General features: G+C 36.6%; 1 protein-coding gene across 3 annotated transcripts in view; it reads right to left on the bottom strand.

Moving 5' to 3' along the window:
- ANAPC1 (anaphase promoting complex subunit 1) overlaps positions 1-21,463 on the bottom strand; it is a 111,419-nt gene that overhangs the window by 75,425 nt on the left and 14,531 nt on the right. For 2 of the 3 annotated variants that reach the window (XM_077843311.1, XM_077843313.1), the window contains 9 exons: positions 20,255-20,345; positions 20,100-20,165; positions 16,122-16,256; positions 12,494-12,634; positions 11,689-11,749; positions 9,573-9,760; positions 4,098-4,172; positions 1,613-1,881; positions 279-370 (listed from right to left, as the gene is read on the bottom strand). In XM_077843311.1, coding sequence (XP_077699437.1) covers positions 279-370; positions 1,613-1,881; positions 4,098-4,172; positions 9,573-9,760; positions 11,689-11,749; positions 12,494-12,634; positions 16,122-16,256; positions 20,100-20,165; positions 20,255-20,345 — 1,118 coding nt within the window. The remainder of the gene's footprint in view (positions 1-278; positions 371-1,612; positions 1,882-4,097; positions 4,173-9,572; positions 9,761-11,688; positions 11,750-12,493; positions 12,635-16,121; positions 16,257-20,099; positions 20,166-20,254; positions 20,346-21,463) is intronic. The other variant, XM_077843312.1, reaches the window with a different exon arrangement.

Here is a 21,463-nt window from a genome sequence, read left to right as displayed (position 1 = left end):
ACAGTGCTATTCACCAAGAAAGATACAACCAAATGTCACTCACTGTTTAGAAAATCTTTAATGGAGAGCCTGGGTAGCTCAGTGGTTGAGCATTTGCCTTTGGCTCAGGTCGTGATCCTGGGGTCCTAGGATTGAGTCCCATATCGGGCTCCCCACAGGGAGCCTGCTTCTCCCTCTGCCTATGTCACTGCCCTCTCTATCTGTGTCTCTCATGAACAAATGAAATCTTAAAGAAAAAAAAAAAGAAAAAGAAAAATTTTAATGGCACAAACACGTACCTTGATCAATTGTGCACACTTGTCCAGTAGTTCTGACAAGTGTTGGGAAATCTCTATAGTAATGATCTACATAAGGTTCCAATTTTAAATCCCTAAAACAGTAAGAGCATATAAAAAAGAAATCATAAGGAAAGTATTAAAGCATTTCCCTCACAAAATTAGGATTCATCGGTTCAATTTTTCAATTTAAACTTATAACAAAAAAGATCATCAAATCTAGAATCTTTTTATTCTATTTTTGGACCTTGAAGTGCCCTATTGGGCAACCCAAACTCCTTTTGCTAGATAAATTTTATGGGGTTAAAACTAGTTTCTCCTCTATTATTTGTTAGTTTTGTGATCTTCAGCAAGTTATCTCTATGAACCTCAGTATTTTCTTCTAGAAAATAGGAAAATTTCTATTCACTCACTCAGAAGTTTTGAAAATTAAATAAGATATATGTGTTAAGAATACCTTAAAACATGTAATACCTAAAAAAAATACCTAAAAAATGGAATTTCAGAAAGCCATAATGATTAGAGTTTGGAAGTCATTTCATAACAAAAGAATTTTCATGACAGTAATGATTTGTCATAAGAGAAACTGATCATCAATTAAAATGGTCACACCTCAGAAGAGAATTTAAGTCTTGAGGAAGATCACAGAAATTAGAAAATGTTCTACAATCTTAACTCAGTGGTTGACATTTTAATTCAAATTCAACTTTCTTTATCACTAAGGCTCAATAAAGGCTGAAACACCACCTAAATATAACCTTCAGAATTCAGGGCCAAACTGGATACACTAAAAAAGCCTCAAAGGCAGAGACAACGACAGATTGAGACAACAAAAACACGGCAAAAAGAATCCTCAGCTAGCAAATACTACTCATGTTCATAGAAACAAACTTAGATAAGTTTCATCATCATTAATACAGGGATCATAATAGCTACAATTCATATTCATATATGTAAACTATGATTATGTTAACTATACCTCTTCTTTGAATTTAGGTATTACTGCAAAACAGTAGGTGTTACAGAACTTTCGCAAAAGCACAGCCAAGTCACCTTGTCAAAATGAAGAGCTGAGTAGGTTGGTCACCACCATTGTTTAACACACTTCTGTGACTTCCCACTGATCTTAGGACAAAGATTAAGAACCCCATAACAGCCCACAAGGCCTTTATATAGCCAGTACCTTCAAACATTTCTGTGGTTTATAGAAAATATTCTGGTTTTCTGAAAAGGTAGAGTTCATAAATTTATTTACAAGGTTCCTATATGATATTCATGGCTGAGATCAGGTAATCTAAGGACTTCTTGGTAGTTACTAGTCTACAAACAAGATTTACCTTGCCAACTGAACAAGAAGGCCAACAAGTGAACGAATTCCTTCTCCCATTAGAGTATTCAACTTAAGCTCCTCATAGATAAGGTGAAGAACAAAAAATATTGCAGGTATATGAGTAAAAAGAAGTGTAGAAGAATCCAGAATGAGATTCTGTGAAAAATCCTCATCCTTCATTTGTGAAACTTCCAAAGGACTTAAACATAAAGATCTATTCAAAAGATGAGACTCAACATTCTGGTGGTAGTCTGAATTTAGTAAATACTCCCAGTCCTGAGAAAAATAAAGAAGATATTAATTTTTTAAATAATGCCCCCTTGTAATGTCATCATTAGAATAATTTAAGTTTCATTTTCACATTAAGTTGAAAAAACAATCACAATACCTAAAAATCAGATCCCCATATCAAATTAGCTAGGCAATTTCCAGATGCCAACAATAGACACTAAGATAAACCACTTCAAAACCCATTTGAAAAATTTTAGTTATGCCCTATTAGGAAAAAGACTGGGGGAAGAATCCAACTACTTATAGAGAGAATGAGAAAGAAAACTAAAATTATCCTAGGTGATATCTTATGAAGCCAAAAGTAGAGAATAACAGGTCATAAGTATAGATGGGCAAGTTTAGTGACTAATATATTTATCTGTGTTTTGGTAAGGAGAAAAGTCTACTTGTATATAGTTAGTACATTTATCTATGTTTATAAGATGCTGGGGCAAGCAATTACAATCTAATCATCAACTGAATTTTATATTCACACTGATTGTCCTCCATTTTCCAAGTATTGAGTCTGTTTTGGTTTCTGTTTTGATTTACTGTATTGTATTGAGAGAATATGGTTTACGCTATTTTCAGGTCTTGGAATTTTCTAACACTTTTGAAAGGTTTACTACAGTGTGTTATTCTAACTTAAAATCTCTTGGAACAGATAAAGAAAAAACAAACCATAAAACATTGGCAAGAAGAGTAACTAAAATTTTTAAAAATCTGTTCATCAAAAGACACTATTAAGCCATATACTAAGAGAAAACATACAACAAAGAACTCATACTCAGAGTATATAAAGAACTTCTATAGTTCAATGAGTATTTTTAAAAATCCAATTAAAAAATTGTAAAAGGTGAAAAAAAAAAAAAAATTGTAAAAGGTGGGCAGCCCGGGTGGCTCAGCAGTTTAGCACCGCCTTCAGCCATGGGTGTGGTCCTGGAGACCCGGGATTGAGTCCCACGTCAGGCTCCCTGCATGGAGCCTGCTTCTCCCTCTGCCTATGTTTCTGCCTCTGTGTGTGTGTGTGTGTGTGTGTGTGTGTGTGTGTGTCTCTCTCATGAATAAATAAATAAAATCTTTAAAAAATATAAAAATAAAAATAAAATAAATAAAAATAAAAAACTGTAAAAGGTTTGAGCAGAAACTTGACAAAAAGATATGTAAGTAGCTAAGAAGCACATAAAGAAGTGTCTAATATCATTAGTCATGAGGAAAAGGCAAATTAAAACCTAAGAGTAACTACTTTATACAAACTCAAATGATTTAAATGAAAAAGACTTACAACAGCTAATGCTGGCCAAAATGAACAAGAGGAACTCTCATATATCACTGGTCAGAGTGTAAGGTAGTACAATGAGTTTGGGAACCAGCAATGACCTAACAATTTCACTGCTAGGTATTTACACAAATGAAAATATATGTCCACAAACACTTGTCACTGAATACTGATGGCAGCTTTATTCATAATAGTCAAATAATGAAAATGGCATAGGTATCGTATCCATCAGCAGACAAATGTATAAACAAACTATAGTATATTCATCCCACTCAGCAATAAAAGGCACAAACTGCTGACATCTGCAATGCCTGGGATGAATCTCAAAAACATGCTAAATCAAAGAAACCTTATACGAACGATTCTGTACCACATTATTTCATATATAACAAGTTCTACAACAGGCAAAAATAACATATAGTGATAGAACTGAAATCAATGACTGCTTCAAGAATAGAGGAAGGGAAGGAAGAAATGACTAAAAATGGCACGTGGAAATTTTATGGAATAATGGATAGGTTTTGTGTTTTGGGGTGTGGGTTACATAAGTGTTTGATCAAACTATAAACTTCAGATCTTGAGCATTTCATTTATGTAAATTATACCTCAATTTTTAAAAATTTCTTTGAACTTAAGAATATACCCATAGAATCTAATATGATTGAGAACCTAAAACCAGAGGATTAATTAGCAATAAAACATCTAGCATCCAAACTCAAATCATGCAGCATTATGTATATTCAGTAATTTTTAAATGATTATTAAAGACAAAAGTAAATAAATAACCACAAAAAACATAACACATCCAACTTTCAAAATAAATACTATTCAGTATTAAAATAAAGGATGTTAGAAATACAAATCAACAAGAGTACCACTTCTGTAGACTCTAGTACAAGCACCCACAAATTAATTTATAGTAGCAAGAAATAATAATGCTTACATCATCAGATCCTGTCTCAGAAGGCCTCGCTTTTTTGGGTGCAATGACTGGGGAAAGTGATCCCTCAAAGTCAAACTGAAAGACAATCCCAAAAAAGACAAAATCATATAAATTTATCAGTCAACTGATCAACTTAAAGAATTCAGGTATCAGTTCCATATTACCGAAACTAAGGTAAGTCACCAATACTCATTTTTTCATCTGGAAAATATGGTAGGAATACTTTTCTTTTCAGGTCACTGTGAAGAAGAAATGAAATCATATATGGAAAGCACCTAGTACAGTGCCTTGGCTCACAGGCACTAGAATGGTGGTTTCCTTTCCTTCCTGACTTCTGTGATGACACAGATTGCCACTACTTTAGTAAAACAAGAACCATTAGCCATATCCCAAATACACGAAGTACAACCCAATGTTAGCCAAATATCAGAACCAAGTAGACATTTATTTAGAGTTTACATAACAGACTCTAGTAGACAGGCTAACAATTCTATGGCAGAGACAGATAGCTACTCTTCAAAGTAAAGAGTTCTCCTCTTTCTCCTGGACCCACAGCCAGGCTTTATATCCCTGCCTCCCTCTGAGTTATGTACAGCCCTATGACAGTGTGACTATAAATGAAAGTAGATGTTACCACTTCCATGCCCTGTTCATGACAAACTCATGTGTGTGCTCCTTCAATCTCTTTCTCCTTTGTACCTGACTGGATGGAGTCAACCCCAGGGTAATCTTTGAAGCCTCATGTTGAAGATGGCAGATGCTCCATCAGCCTGGATCTGTAATAACTGTGCAGACTGTTTACCTCCTAAGTACTGTTACATGAGGAAGACCTAAATTTTTATTGTGTGAGCCATTACATCTTTTGAGGATTTTCCATTATAATATATTTAGCCTATCCTAACTAATCTTATTCAGTTCCCCCCTGCATCACCTTTGCCGCCTCTGCTACTTCACATGGGCACTAAACTACCAATTAATCAACCATAAGTCCATGAATGGCAATGGCTACTTTCCTATGCTTTATTTATAATACAATAAAGTTTTTATAAAACTTACATAATTTATCAATCAATCTCACTCATATGAAAGTTGATTTCTGGGATCCCTGGGTGGCTCAGCGGTCTAGCGCCTGCCTTTGGCCCAGGGCGCGATCCCGGAGTCCCAGGATCAAGTCCCGCGTCGGGCTCCCGGCATGGAGCCCGCTTCTCCCTCTGCCTGTGTCTCTACCTCTCTCTCCTCTCTCTATGACTATCATGAATAAATAATTTTTTAAAAAATTAAAAAAAAAAAGAAAGTTGATTTCTATATAAAAACTAAACATAGGGCAGCCCAGGTAGCTCGGCGGTTTAGCACTGCCTTGGCCCAGGGCATGATCCTAGAGACCCGGGATCGAGTCCTGCGTCGGGCTCCCTGCATGGAGCCTGCTTCTCCTTCTGCCTGTGTCTCGGCTTCTCTTTCTCTCTCATGAATAAATAAATAAAATCTTTAAAAAAAAAAAAAGTAAACATAGCAAAAAAGTAATTTTAATGTGCTGAATATTTAAATGTCATATTTAAATATTAAATATAAAATGGAATAAAGTAGTTTTTAGAACTGAGTAATTTTAAAACTGATCAAGAGAAAAGGTTTTCTTGTGAAGCATTCAAAGAAAACACAGTCCAGTTCACACACAATACTATCAAAAAAGAAAATGACAAGAGTACAATCAAAGCAACAAATCCATTTGTTAGCTATTTTACCTTCAACCAAAATTTAGCACATACTAACATGCCTATATATACACATTCTCTCTCACACACATTCTAAATGTCATAAAGAATGTTCTTGCTATCGTTATCACATTTATAAGACCTGGAGTTACGAAAAACAACAGAAATTATCTGATATAGATACCTCTTTGTGGCATATATGGATCTATCTTATTTTCATTATTTTAATATTCTGCAAGCTACCCAACCCTATTATATGCTTTTGTAGATCCCTGACCTTTATCACAACCTGATATAAAATACTCATCTGCCTTCTCCTGAGACTGTCAATTCCGTGAGAGAAACTACCCTGCCTGATGCAAATCTGAAAAGCCTGGCATCACACACCTGGCCTTCAGCAGAGGCTCAACTTCTACCTAACAAAAATATGAGCATCCTGAGGATACAAAATGTTAACCCCCGATGCAACCATTCATAGAATGTGAGAACCAGAAGGAAACATCATCTGTCCAATGCTCTCATTTTTTTTTTCAATGCTCTCATTTAACACATCAGTAAATTAAGGAAGACCCAAAGAAATGCCAAAAATCATGTAACTCATTGGGAAAAATTCTGTACTTCTTACTCTCTAACCCATTACTTTTTTAAAAGATTTTATTTTTATTTACTCATGAGAGAGAGAGAGAGAGAGAAAGGCAGAGACATAGGCAGAGGGAAAAGCAGGCTCCCTGTGGGGAGCCCAATGTGGGACTTGATCCCAAGACCCCAGGATCATGACCTGAGCCAAAGGCAGACACTCAACCACTGAGCCACCCAGGCGCCCTCTCTACCCATTTAAATGAAAACAAAAAAAGGATATATTTGAAGAAAACAAAATGAAAATCATTTGCCACTGAAGACCATTTCATCCTGAGCTTTGATGTAGGAACCAAAGTATAGCAAGAGATTTATTATGCAGTTCTATAAATAAATGTGAAAGCAACTCAGCCTCAGGACTGATTTCCTCATTCCTTCTTTTAGAACTATTATCCAATAAATAAGTAAGAGAGCCACATTTTACAAAAGAAAAAATGGTAGCTGCTCAGTCTTCCCAATAATATGAAAACCTAAGAGGGCCCTGGATCTCTGCTAGAGAATGGAGCACAACAACCTATATTCATCAGCAAGTTCCACAGCAGAGTAACACACAAACTGCAAAAAGCTGAAGCACTGTAGATATCCTTAGTTTCTAATAAGGCTCAATTTCTTCATATTTAAATGAAGAATGGGAAAATATGGAATAAAGTAGCTTTCATGCAACTGTTTAAAATTTTAAAAAATTATCTCTATTTTCCCAGGAAGGTTTTTCTCAAGGAAATTTCAGAGGGAAATTCTTTAATATGATAAATACAAATTCTTAAAAATAATATCTCATTCAGACGCAAAAGGGTGTTCATTCAACAAATTCACTGAACATCCATCTATGCCAGGCACTACTGTAGGGCCTAGGGATAGAAAACAAAACTAAACAAAAATTCCTGCTTAGATATAATGCTGCATATTTAATTACACAAAAAGAAAACTAAAACAGGTAAAGGGGATAAAAAGCATGGGGAGAGGTAACAACTCCACAGAGCAATATAAATTAAGTAAAATATGCAGCATATTTAATTAGCACAAAGAGAAAAATAAAACAGGTAAAGGGGATAAAAAGCATGGGGAGAGGTAACAATTCCACTGGAATGAACAGAGCATGCTGCACTGAGGTGCTATCTGAAAAAGGCCTAAGCTTCTCTTCTGGGGGAAGGCTTTTCCTCCAGAGTTAATAAATAGCAAGTGCAAAGACCCTGAGGCAGGAACATGCCTGGTATGTTCCAAGAAGAGAAACTGAAGGAGGACAGCTAGGAACAATGTGAGCAAGGCAGGGATGAGGAGATAAGATGAGAAAGGTAAGACAGGGATGGGTTACATGGCACCTTGCAGGTTTCTGGCTTTTACTCTGGGAAGGGAAGATACTGGAGGTCTCTGAACAGAGACATGATCTGACTTTGTCAGACAGGATTACTTTGGTTACTGGCAGAGAAAAGAATGAAACATAGACAAGGACAGGAAATGCAAGTCAAAAAATAGTGACTATAAATGACCAATGAGTGGGGCTCCTGACTCACTCATTCAGTAGAGCATCCAACTCTTAATCTCAGGGTCATGAATTCAAGCCCTATGTTGGGTATGGAGCCTGCCTACATACGTACATACGTACATACATAAACAAACAAACAAACAATGAGAATATGAAAAAACCGTTCCCATTTACTTAGGAATAAGAAAAAATGAGACGCCTGGATGGCTCAGTGGTCGAGCATCTGCCTTTGGTGCAGGGTGTGATCCTGGATTCCTGGGATCAAGTCCCACATCAGGCTCCCTGCATAGAGCCTGCTTCTCCCTCTGCCTGTGTCTCTCTCTGCCTCTCTATCTCTTGTGTCTCTCATGAATAAATAAATAAAATCTTAAAAAAAAAAAAAGAAAAATGTCTAATTTCCAAAGGTTCACCAAACCACAAATCAACATTGTAGTGAAGTGGGCACTTCTAAATGAAGCTGGTGAGAATGTCAACAGGAAACCCTTTCTGAAAATTACTTGACCTAATAATACCTCTTCTAAGGTTATATTCTTAGGAAATGACTAGAGCCTTCCTTCAAGTTATTCCTAATTAGAAAAAGGGAGAGTGATTTAACATTTTTATATAATATATAATAATAATGTTCTATTATTAGCAGTTGGTTAATGATAAAATCACATGACAGCCTATTATGAAGATGATAAAAATGAGGGTTTTTTTCCTAAGAATTTTTAATAATATTGGAACTTTTCATTTACATCGTGTTAATCTAAAAGGCAATATAAAGATGCTCAGAGTGGTTATCTGAGTAGTAGTATTTTCTTCTTAATTCTTCCATTTTCAAGATTTTCCATGGTAAGCACGTATGTTCATAATGAAGAAAAAAATGATTTTTTAAATGGATTTGCTAGTATAAGACTAAAATATACAGACAGGTACAGCTGAATTACCGAGACAAACGTTAAGTGTATTCTAGAGGGATTTCTTCAGAGTGACCCAAGCAAGGTTGCCCTGGGACCTTGACCTCTCTAGAGCCAAAAGGAATCACCAATACTTAAGACACTGGTTTTATAAATCACTTGTTAAGGACCTGTAAGAAAGCTTCTGGAGTGGAGGGTTAGGAATATACTTTTGCATCATTAGCAGAGTAGATACTTAGGCTAAAGCCCTCTAAATCGCCCTCAAATCAAACCTTCCTCCCCACAGACCAAGTAATTTGTGTGCAAAAACAGTCTGGGCTGAAGAGAACAACAGCAAGCCATCAATCAGAAGACCTAGTCTAGGCCCTGTTTTGAGCAAGTTACCAGTCTGTGATCTCTCTGTGATTCATTTTCTTCATTAATAAAACCAAGATGATTACTACTAATCCTAGCATAACCTGCAGTCATTTTACAAAGATGAAATGAGAAATTATAATCAAAACATGCTTTCCCATGTTATAAAACTCAATAATTATAATTAGTAGTAAAATGTTATTATTAAATATTAAATGACATGTGATTTACCATAGAGATAGAATAAGCCTTAGTATTATATCATTTTGTTGATTAAGGTATACCTTTCAGTAAACTGCTCCATTATATACCCTAAATACTGTACTACCAATTATGCAAACATTACATTGGTAACACAAGAATAACTCAGAAAAAAGAAATTATATGTACTTACATTTCGGGTCCATGCTAAGCGGTCTGTGTTATAACCCATCATGTTCATGAGACAAGTCACAAATAAATTCCACTCGGAATGATAACTGGGTCCTCCTGGAGCACTGTGGACACTGTACCACTTAACAAGCATCTGAACAGCTATTTCCTTTGGCAGGATAAACTTAATTGCTTGCAAACATGTTTGTACTATTAAAAGCAAAGATTAATTTTAGTATGCTTCCAATATTTCCATTTTTTCCCCTTTTAATAAGAAAGATTTTCTAACTTCTGTGTAAAGGCCATTTATTCTGAAAAGAGAACTACCATTACGGAGCCAGGAGGATGCAAACATTCCCTGCCGATCATTTGAAACTTAAACCACTACTGAATTCAACACGGCTTGTAGGAGGTCTCAGGCAGGTTTCCACTCATTGATTCTGGATCAGAAATAAGACAACCAATAGTCCGCCTTACCTGAGATAGAACTGATTTATACCCACTGCTCCAGCAATTACTATTAGCATCCCATTTTACTCTCAAAAATATTCTAGTTTGGACAATAAACTAAAGGTCATTCTATCAAAAATATACAATGCCTACATGAATAAATTCATACAAAATACTGCTGAAATACTTCAGTAAATATGTAATATTCAATATATGCAACCTCAAATAGCAAATGCTTAACTATTGCTAAAAGATGTTCTCAGTGAGTTAACATTCCTGTTAACCAAAACTTTACAACTTTTATTTCTGACACCATTCACTTTTTATTTCTGACACCATATAAATGTTTTACATGCTCTTGTCTCAAATGGATCAGCCAATACTACATAACTATTACCTTCCTTAATGACTCAGTGCCATTGTGGAAATAGCAGTCACAGAACTACACTGTCAGGCTACTGTCCTAAAGAGGCCTGGGTCTGCTTTTTATAGTAAGTGGTCCCAAACTGCAATGTTTTTGTATTCTCACATCTTCTCTTTGGAGGATTCTCTTCTTCCCTTCCCACTGCCACTGTCACCAGGCCCATCCTCAGCAGCACATCCTTTCTCTCATCAATTTGCTATGTGTGTACACATATAGCAAAGATTAGAGTCAAATAGAATAAATGTTAGAAAACTAAAAAACCAAGTTTGTCATGGTTGAATCCAAAATAAGTGTAAACCAGATACTGCTTGAGGGGCCGAGGAATGCTTTATACATAAAGGATAGAAATTTATGTGACTTCTATTTGATGAGAGTAAGATTTTTTTCCGTTTTCATTTATTTTATTTAATCCATTATTTGTTTTTATATATTTTGTTCAGGCTTATACTTCTAAGGCACATGGCTTTGAAATTATTGGCTAAGCACCTTTTAGAAAATCAAGGTATCTCTATACCTACTCATAGCATCATTTTACCACACCAAGAAAGATATTTCCTAAAATGGAAAAGTCATTCTACCCTACTTATCAAATTCCAGAAATCACACAATCTACCAATGCTTTGCTTTGCCACTTAGATTTTGAAACCAATAAATGTTGTGAATTTCCTTACACATTCTTAACTTACTACAATTGTTGACAAATCTTTTCAAATTAAAGTTTTCTTTACTATTCTCTATTCAGAAATATTTTCCACCTAGTATTTCCCAAATTGTTTCAATAATTTCAGCAGACTCAATTTTCAATTTTATTGAAATACACCTGATTTTGGCTGCAATATTAAGTTTTATTCAATTAAGGCAATTATGTTAATTTCTCAATTTATCTAACAATTGAGAGATTCATTGTATGATTAAAACCCATCACATATGCCAAAAACTATTTTAGTTGCGTAGGCTTCCTTGTTTCTCAGATTTTCTTGCAAGAGGCATGTCCATATATTATGATCTCACCGCACAGCATTCTTCAACATAATATATCTCAGGGAAACAGAACTAGCATATCTTCCAAGTATACCCCTAGCCTTTGAGCACACATGGAGTAGACAATAAAAAGAGCTCCCCAGCTCTTCACAGCCTCTCTGCAATCCCATGGCTTCAAATACAACAGATTTTTTAAAATCCCAATTACTACTGTAAATCAGCAAATAGCACAAATCTTAACAATCTGAGAATAAATGGAAGTGAGGTCTGACTTCAATCATACCTAATTCAGAGGTGGCAATTTCAGGAATAGTGATCCTAACCATGGACCCATTACTCAATTCCTAAGGAAAAGAATGGAAATAAACAAGAGCAAGTAAACAGAAGTTGTGCATTTTAAGTCTTTGAATGTCTTAAAAATGGCTATGCTTTACAAGACTGCCTGTCAAAGCAAAATTCAATAAAATAAATGAAAAACAATTATTTTTCAACTGGAACTAAATACTTTCAAATTTCAGAAACTATAAATGTGCTTATTTTTAAAAAATTTCCAAAAGTTGTTTTAATGAATGTCTAATTTTTATACAGACACGAAGAGTCACCGGCACTAAAAAAGATTAACTTCTAATGAAAAGACAAAAATCCTGTCAATATGAAATTCAACTGTAACAAGATTTGTTTTCAGTAATTTTTTAATAATAAAGCAACTGTAGAAAAGTTAAGCAGAATTAGGGGGCGCCTAGGTGGCTCAGCCAGTTAAGCATCTGCTTTGGCTCAGGTCATAGTCCCGGGGTCCTGGGATGGAGCTCCATGTTGGACTCTGTTCAGCAGGGAGCTTGCTTCTCCCTTTCTCTCTACCCTTCCCTTTTGTTTGTGCTAGCACGCTGCTCTCTCTCTCAAATTAATAAATCAAATCTTTTTAAAAATTTTTCTAAAGTAAAATAGTACCCAAAAAATGACACATTGCAAGAGATTTTAAAAATCATGAAAAATATTTTCATTTTTCAGACAAAATTCTGCATTCTGACAAATTTGATAGTCATATTTTTTAAAGAACTACCTTATCTTTTAAAAATAAATATACTTACCAGAGTTACTCTGTTACAGACAGGGTCTCTTATAGAATGAATATAAGTTCCAAGCTGCTGAAAAGTACAATCCTCGTTATAGAGAGAATCATGAAGTTTTGAAGAATCCCTCAGTTCTGGAACTGGGGAGAACAGAACCACCTGTAAAAAGTCATATATACAACACATATGAAATATTTTTTGATGAATTATGGTTAAAGAAATCTCTTTTTGTACATAATCTAACAACTGTACGTAATGATTTAAAATCATTCTTCTCTGGATGTGATGAAGTACCTTACAGCAGACCAAGACCTCACCTAAAGCAACTAGAAGAGGCCAGTAATATAGCAAAACCTCTGATCAATAGCACTGGAGAGCCATGGAACAACCTAAACCCGAGGGGCCAAGATCTAGGAGAGAAAGAAGGGCGTCATAAGGAGGTGGCCGGAAATTCTTACACTGCTTTTCCTGGTCTTGGCATGTGCAATATTTGATGGGGATTTGGAAGGGAACTTGGATACACTGAGTGTACAAGGAAAGCCACTGTTAAGAGGAAGGAGACTTCCGGCAATCTTACAGAGGTAGACACATAAACTATAACTTGAGGCAGCCAAGGTAGAGATGACTCGAGGATCTTAAAACCCCAGAGAAAGGAGAGTAATGAGAAAGAAAAGAAACAAGATTAAGATAAGCACATAGTGGTATTTCCCCTATAGGCAACTGTTATGTTCTGAAAACATGAGAACATTTACGTGCTTGACTGTAGATATGCAAACAAAAAACTTAAATGATCTTAGTTACTATTTACATGTAGATGCTTCCAGTTTTAGATCCAGTCCTAACCACTGACTCTTTCTGTATTCCCAAATTCAAATTATAGGGCATCTCTTAAGTAAATATCTTGTCGACATTGCCAGCCCATCAAGTATAAGATTATTTATTATGTTTTAGCTTCTCCTCCCACAGATGCCACAAAAAACTGAGTTCCACTGGTCCTGAATCTTAGTTGCACAATCAACCAGAAGCATAGAAAGCCACTGGCCAATGTGTAATACTATAATCTTGTGATCCCATGGCTACCAGAGATATTAACCATTTCTGGGTTAATGGAATTCTAAAAAGTTAGGAACCATTTTACGTTTTAAAGCACAAAAATTCTTCCAAATTACACAAAACCCTGACACTTCTCCAGCTCCCATTTGAAAGTTCTTCAAATGTCCTGACTTAAAGGGAAAGAACTCAATGCTGCACATATTTAAAAAATAAAACCAGGGCTTAGACACTGATCAATACAATCAACTGCTTGCACCAATCTCCACTTTCAACTTCCCCTCAACATCTGCACTCAAATGTCTCAAATACAGAACTCTTTTCTCCAGGATTCCTAACTTGGTATGCATGGGTATCCACCTAGCTTGCTCAGAGAACTCTGAGCCTTATTACCCACACTTCTTTCTCCCAGCACAGCACAAAACCAATCAGACTACAGACTCTGCCATTTCAAATTCTCCAGACCTCTCGTGTCATTCCCCTCCTTTCCAATTTGTTGCTATAACTCAGATCCCCTTCGCATCTCTTGAATTAACACAGAAAACACTTGGAATCTCTTAGGTCTAAGTCCCAAGATATACATCTAAAACACAGAGCCTGAGCGGCCCCGGTGGCACAGCGGCTTATTAGCGCCACCTGCAGCCTGAGGTGTGATCCTGGGGACCCGGGATCGAGTCCCATGTCAAGCTCCCTGCGTGGAGCCTGCTTCTCCCTCTGCCTGCGTCTCTGCCTCTCTTTCTCTCTGTGTCTCTCATGAATAAATAAATAAATCTTTAAAAAATAAAAATAAATAAATAAAACACAGAGCCTAGCATTTGTAACTCCAACCTCAAAATCCTGTAATGTTCTGGTGATAGCATTTAGAATAAAAACCTTTTCATCCTCTCTGCCTTTAAGAACATGTTAGTAAGAGTATAAATCCCAGCTCTAACACTTACTAGCTATATGACTTTAGACAAGTAACCTTCTTATACCTCCATGTACCCATTCATAAAATGGGGAGCAGTATCTTCCCAACAAAGCCATTCTAAGGGATTAAATGAGTTAATACAAATGAAACACTTGGAATAGTGCCTAGCACATAGAAAACATTCAAAAACAAGATATTGTCACCGATTCCCTGCCCTGTCCCACCCAACAGGCTACTTGTACTTTTACAAGCGTTCATTCACTCCACAACCTTGAGTCTTATATGCTACAAAATGGAAATATAAATATGTGTAAGAAATGTTCTGTACTTACCTGCTTTCACACCTATTTCCCATGTGATTCCTCTCTGCCCCAAATACCCCTTTCTATCTACAGAGAGCCTACTATCCTGAAGGTCTACACCAAGTCAGACAAGCCCCTCAGACATGAGCCTCTGGTTCTGCTACATCAACCCATAAGGATATATTTTCCTATCAGTGGATCTGCTGTGGTACTCTCTGTTCCTCATTCTAAGTCTTAATAGTCTATCTTAAATTATAACTTCTCATGTAGACAATACATCTGTTCTATCCAAATCAATTAGGAAGTTCCTAGATGAAAAAGAATGTATCATTCTCATCTCTGTAATACCTTACGCATCACAAGGGAGGTCAATACGTTCACTGAACCATTTGTTTTGAAAATATGTATACCCTACAAGTATTAGCTAACTTCCAACTCTGTCATTTTTTTAATATTTATTTATTTGTTTGTTTGTTTATTATAGACAGAGAGAGAGGCAGAGACACAGGAAGAGGGAGAAGCAGGCTCCATGCCAGGAGCCCAGCATGGGACTCGATCCCGGGACCCCAGGATCACACCCTAGGCCAAAGGCAGGCACCAAACCGCTGAGCCACCCAGCGATCCCCCAACTCTGTCATTTTTAAAACAGAAAAGAGTTAACCATGGGAAGAACTACTATTTGAACCAAACTTCTTTAAAACACTAGTACATTTTTAAAATTTTACTTATTTTTTATTTCTTTATTTAAATTAAATTAACATATAGTACATTATTAATTTCAGAAAGAGTTTAGTGATTCATCAATCTTATATAATACCCAGTGCTCATTATATTATGTGCCCTCTTTAAGTCCATCACCCAGGTTCCCAACCGCCCCAACCCCCCTCCCCTCCACCAATCTTCCTTTTGTTTCCTATGATTAATAGTTTCTAGGGGCAGCCTGGGTGGCTCAGTGGTTTAGTGCCACCTTCAGCCCAGAGCATAATCCTGGAAACCCGAGATAGAGTCCCACATCGGGCTTCCTGTGTGGAGCTTGCTTCTCCCTCTGCCTGTGTCTCTGCCTCTCTCTCTCTCTCTGTGTCTCTCATGAATAAATAAAATCTTTCTTTAAAAAAAAAAAAAAAAAAAAAAGGAGTCTCTAATTTTGGGGCCCCCAATGGCTTAGTTGATTAAGGTCTGCCTTCGGCTCGGGTCATGATCCCAGGGTCCTGGGATGGAGCCCCACATTGGCCTCCTGGCTCAATGGAGAGCCTGCTTCTTGCTCTGCCCCTCCCCCCTGCTCATGTTCTCTATCCTCTTGCTTGCTATCTCAAATAAATAAAATCTAAAAAAAAAAAAAAAAGAGTCTCTAATTTTTTTTGACAGTACCTAATTCATTACTCACCTCATCCAAGGATCCAAGTAGTTTACTAAGAGGTTTAGGAGTACTGACACTGTCAAGTGGAGTGCTGGGCCGAGGCATCGTGTTAGACATTGTCAGGGAAGGAGCTGGCAGTCCAGGAATAAAAACCTTTCCCACCTTTAAGCAATACAAAGATGCAGAAAAAAATATTGGCTTTAATGTATCATAACCTTAAATAAAATGTTATGGCACATAAGCATTAATTTCTTTTAATATTCCAAATTTTAAATAAGCTTTGAAATATTCCAAACATATCTAAAAAATGAAAAGAATTAAAATTTTATTAATTCCAACCATCCAACTACAAATGTCTTGGTATAATTTCTCTTGGTTTGACTCTTTCTCTTCATTACTAAAGACTTATTTCTGGCAGGAAAGTAGGTGAATGCTAATACAGTCAGAACATTATACAAAATTCCATGTATCATGCATTTTCCTACCATATTAGTGGTATAAACAGCAGAGACATTAAACTTTCAGAGACTACAAGCAACAATCTTGTTAACAATATCTCCAGACAGAGAGAATGATCAATTACCTTCACGGGGCTAAAAAAAAATAAATAAATGAGACTGACTGATGCTCCAGAAATTAAATCCCAATATAATCCAAACTGCTCTTGAGCTCATAATCTGCCTTCTTCCCTCATAAACTCTCAAATATTTCTTCCTCAAGAAACTTTATATAAATTCTTCATTAAAAGAGTGAGTTTACAACCCATGCTAACCACCCCTTATTTTGGCTATCTGTGGGGTCTTCAGGAGAAACACAACAAAGGTTCACACCCACACAAGCTGAAAACTCCTGAGAAGACTCAAAGGAAATATTCAGAACTCAAGTGAAATTCTAACAAAATCCATATTTATGTCCATATACTACCCAAAAGCTAATAAAATTACAAAAGTTACCCGAATAAAATCCTCAGGATTAGAAAACAAAATGAGAGAGAGAACCAGTATATATAAAGTTCTTAAAAAGCTACAGAGACCTCCAGTTAACGAAAATATGGAGTAAGTACATCTCACTCTATTCCTCCCACTATTTACAATAGAATCTGTACAGATTTTATAATGCAATGCAAGACTCTGAAAGGTGAGGAAAAGAAGACACTGGCTAGGGACACGAGAACCAAAAATGAACCTATGCTGAATTCCCTAGGTGTTTTTGTTTCTTTCACTTTTCCGTAACAGGCCTTGAGCTCTCAAAGGGCCTGCAACCCAGAAATGGCCACAGGTACAAACCAAGAGAAACTCTGCTCTTCTTTTTTTCTTTGACAGAGAAAGAGAGGGAACATGTGTACACGTGTGCACATAAGCACAAGCAGGGAGAGCAGCAGCCAGGAGAGAGAGAGAAGCAGGCTCCCTGAGGAGGGAGCCTGATGCAGGGCTTGATCCCAGGGCCCTGAGATCATGATCTGAGCCAAAGGCAGACACTTAACCAACTGAGCCACTCAGATGCCCCGGAAACCTTGTTCTTTTTAGACAAAGTGTCAGAAAAAGAGGAACCAAGCAAGACAGACATCTTCACCATACCTGCCCCATTCCAGGAAACACTAAGAAAAAAAAAGCCATAGAGCCACTCAGATGCCTCGGAAACCTTGTTCTTTTTAGACAAAGTGTCAGAAAAAGAGGAACCAAGCAAGACAGACATCTTCACCGTACCTGCCCCATTCCAGGAAACACTAAGAAAAAAAAAACCATAGTCCTCAGTCTCCTCTGGAGCTACAGTCTGGAAACTACAGGCAGAGTTCTATCATTCCCCTTTTGAGAAGTAGGTGGCATCCCTCCCTGAGCATAGGGACTGTGGGCCAAGCTTGTTTTGCACAGCTGCCCTGCAGTAACTAGGTGGTATCTCCTCCCCTCAGCAGGCACTGCAGGTACAAAGACTATGGACAGAGTGCTGCTGTTTTCATTGCCAAGAGGCAGCGCCTCTACACCTCCCAATGGTGTACAAAAACTATGAAGGGGGAGGAACACTGTCTTTCATCCTTACTCTACAATAATAAGGCAGCATACCTCTCCCCTTCTAACCTCCACAGAAATTATTGGTGGAGTACTGTGTTCCACCCCCACCATGCAATAACAAGGCAGTAACCCCTCCCTGTCCCATTTAGGGAGTGAGATGAAAAATAGAAAGGAAGTAAGTAGAGAAAAGGATTTCTTAAATATGTGTATAAAATCCTGGGCAGGCCTCTGAGTGAGCCATGTGTGAAACTGACCAACAATGACACAGTAAAAGATCTGAGAACTAAATACTGATCTGTAACACCATTTAGTTCTCAGGCTGGCCTCTGGGTAGCAAAAAAGTTGGGTCAGACCACAATCTCATTAAGAGAGCAGACAAAAAAACAAACAAACAAACAAACAAACAAAAAAGGCCCCAGAAATACTGCTCTCCTTGGCCAAGAAAGTCAGGAAAGGAATAGCCTAACAAGATAAAAAACTTTGAGGCAGTAAGCAACCTACTCCAGACAAACACCATGGGAACAACTGTGTCCCATCTCTCAGTCATGTCAGCAAAGGCCAAGTGGGGTGCCTAGACTTCCATTCTCACCTGGCTTTAAAGAGGCACCAATTTGGGGGGAGAAAAAGAAGAAAAAATAAATAGTAATATAGATTCACAAGAATGTAAAGCAGTACTCAGTACTCTCATACTCTGCTGGAGATAAGGAGTAAGGGGAGATGTTGTAAACTGGTACAACCTACACCTTGGAGGACAATTTGGCCCATGGCCAAGTTGAATATGCATATACTCTGAAGGTTAAGAGACACGTGTAAGAATTTTTTTTAAAAAAAATAAAAAATAAAAAAAAGAATTTTTTTTAAAGTGTTACTAGAGGAAATAGCAGAAGCAAAATAAATACCCCCAGTGATGACAAAACAGTAAAAGTTTGGTATAACCATACAATAGACTACTGCATAACAGTGAATGAGTAAACAGCTACATGTGGACATAGGTAAATCTAAAAATAGTAATAATGTTGAAGAAAATAATGACATCTGGAGAAGACTAGATGGTATGATTTCCTTTATATAAAAATTCAAATTTAAGAAAAACTAAACAATTTACTTCTCAGTAAAACATGCTGTACATTGCAAAAAAGATTTACTGCAAAAGTCAGAATTGTGTCTATCCAGGGGGAGGCAAGGAGATGAGGATGCAGTAAGGAAACAACACTCTGCAGACTATAAAGATACTGGCAATGTTCTAGTTCTTAATCTGGACAGTAGTCATAGGAAGGGGCACTCCATTAGCCTTCAAATTATGTGTGCGTATGTGTGTATTTAAATTTCATAGTTTAAATCTTTAAAATTTACGTAATTATGTATGTAAATTTCACAACTGTTAAAAAATATATATGGCTGGGGATCCCTGGGTGTCTCAGCAGTTTAGTGCCTGCCTTTGGCCCAGGGCGTGACCCTGGAGTCCCAGGATCAAGTCCCGCGTCGGGCTCCCAGCATGAAGCCTGCTTCTCCCTCCTCCTGTGTCTCTGCCTCTCTCTCTCTCTCTCTCTCTCTATCCTAAACAAATAAATCTTAAAAAAAAAAAAAAAAAAAAAAAAAATATATATATATATATATATATGGCCAATATATTACACATTTAATGAAACTTTACAAAAACTTTTGGAAACCTAACAAAGCTACCCATACATCAATTTCAAAACTACATTATTTATAAAACTTCAGGTTAAATTATTTTTAATTTTTTTTTAATAATCTACCTATACTCATTATGGTTCCCCATCTGTGCCAGATTCATAGCACCAATCCATAATAGCGGTTTGTCTTAGGTTTCCACATTGGGACCAACCTTAATTGGAGACTTCATTTTCAACTCTTAGAAAAATCTGCTAAATCCTACAGCCAGGTGGTCACTAATATTAAACTAAATTAACATTAAAAAATAATCATCAAGGAAGTGGTCCTACAAAAGGATGAAATGCTATTTATTACTTACCCGAACCACTCCTGTGTACAGCACCAGGTTTCCACTGCCTTCAAGGACCAGCATGGTGTCTATCTTCTGAGAGAAACAAAAATTTTATTTGCCAATCTGTGCAAATCATAAAACATAGTAATTTTCAACTTTTCAAGAAATGTGCCTGCATTTACCTCCACTGGTGCTGCATCCTTTGCATGTATATTGGTGATGGAGCCAAAGATGAGCTGAGTTTTATCATTACTCTCTTGAAACTTTACACAGCTAAATTTTAAAATAAAAAGAGAAACAAACTACTGATATGTGCAACAACTTACAGTGATCTCAAAGGTATTATGTTGACTGGGAAAAGCCAATTTTGAAAGGTTACATACTGTTATGATTCCATTTATGTAACATTTTCAAATGACAAAATCACAGAAATGGAGAACAGATTAGTGGTCGCTAGGGGTTAGGGATGAGGGTGGGTAGGTATGGTGTATAGAACTACAAAGGAGTAGCATGAGGGACATCTTTGAAGTAATAAAGAAGTTCTGTATCTTGACTATTATGTTAGCAGAAATCTACATGTGAGAAAACCTCATGGAATCATATAAAAACACAAATGAGTACACGTAAAACTGATGAAATCTGAATAAGGTATGTGGATTCTACTTATGTCAATTTCCATGTTTTGATAATGTACTATAATTATATAAGATGTTACCTCGGGGGATAAACAGTGCATGGTACATAGGACCGCCCCCCCCGCCCTACTATTTTGCAACTGCCTATGTTTTAAAATTATTTCAAAATAAAAAGGTAAATAAGTGGACAAAAGATCTTAATTCACATTTTTACCTAAAAAGATAAATGGCCAATAAAAACATGAAAAGATGCTCAACATCTTAATCATTAGGGAAATGCAAATTCATATCCACTAGAAATAGCTACAAAGAGATGATAACACAATAAAGAAACTGGAACCCTCACAGATTTCTGGTGGGAATATAAAAGGATGCAGCCTATTTGGAAAAGTTTGGCAATTTCTTAAAAAGTTAAACATGAATTTAGTGTTCAACGCAACAATTCCACTACTAGATATCTCAAGAAAAAAGTAATCATGTATATTCAGACAAAAGACTTCTGCTCCAGTGTTCACAGGGCCATAATTCACAATAGTCAAAAAGTGGAAATAAACCAAATGTCCATCAACAGATGAATGTATAAACATATAAAGTGATGTATGTATCTACATAATGGACTACTACACTGCAAGAGAAATAAAATATTCATATATGTTACAACATGGTGGATCCTAAAAAACATTACGCTAAGTGAAAGAAACTAGCCACAAAAAAACTACATTTTGTATGATTCCATAAAACCACCAGAAAAGGCAA

This window comes from Canis aureus, chromosome 12, assembly GCF_053574225.1.
Source record: "Canis aureus isolate CA01 chromosome 12, VMU_Caureus_v.1.0, whole genome shotgun sequence".
Taxonomy (NCBI): Eukaryota; Metazoa; Chordata; class Mammalia; order Carnivora; family Canidae; genus Canis; species Canis aureus.
Note: the sequence above shows the minus strand (reverse complement) of the source record. Positions and strands in the feature narration are given on the sequence as shown.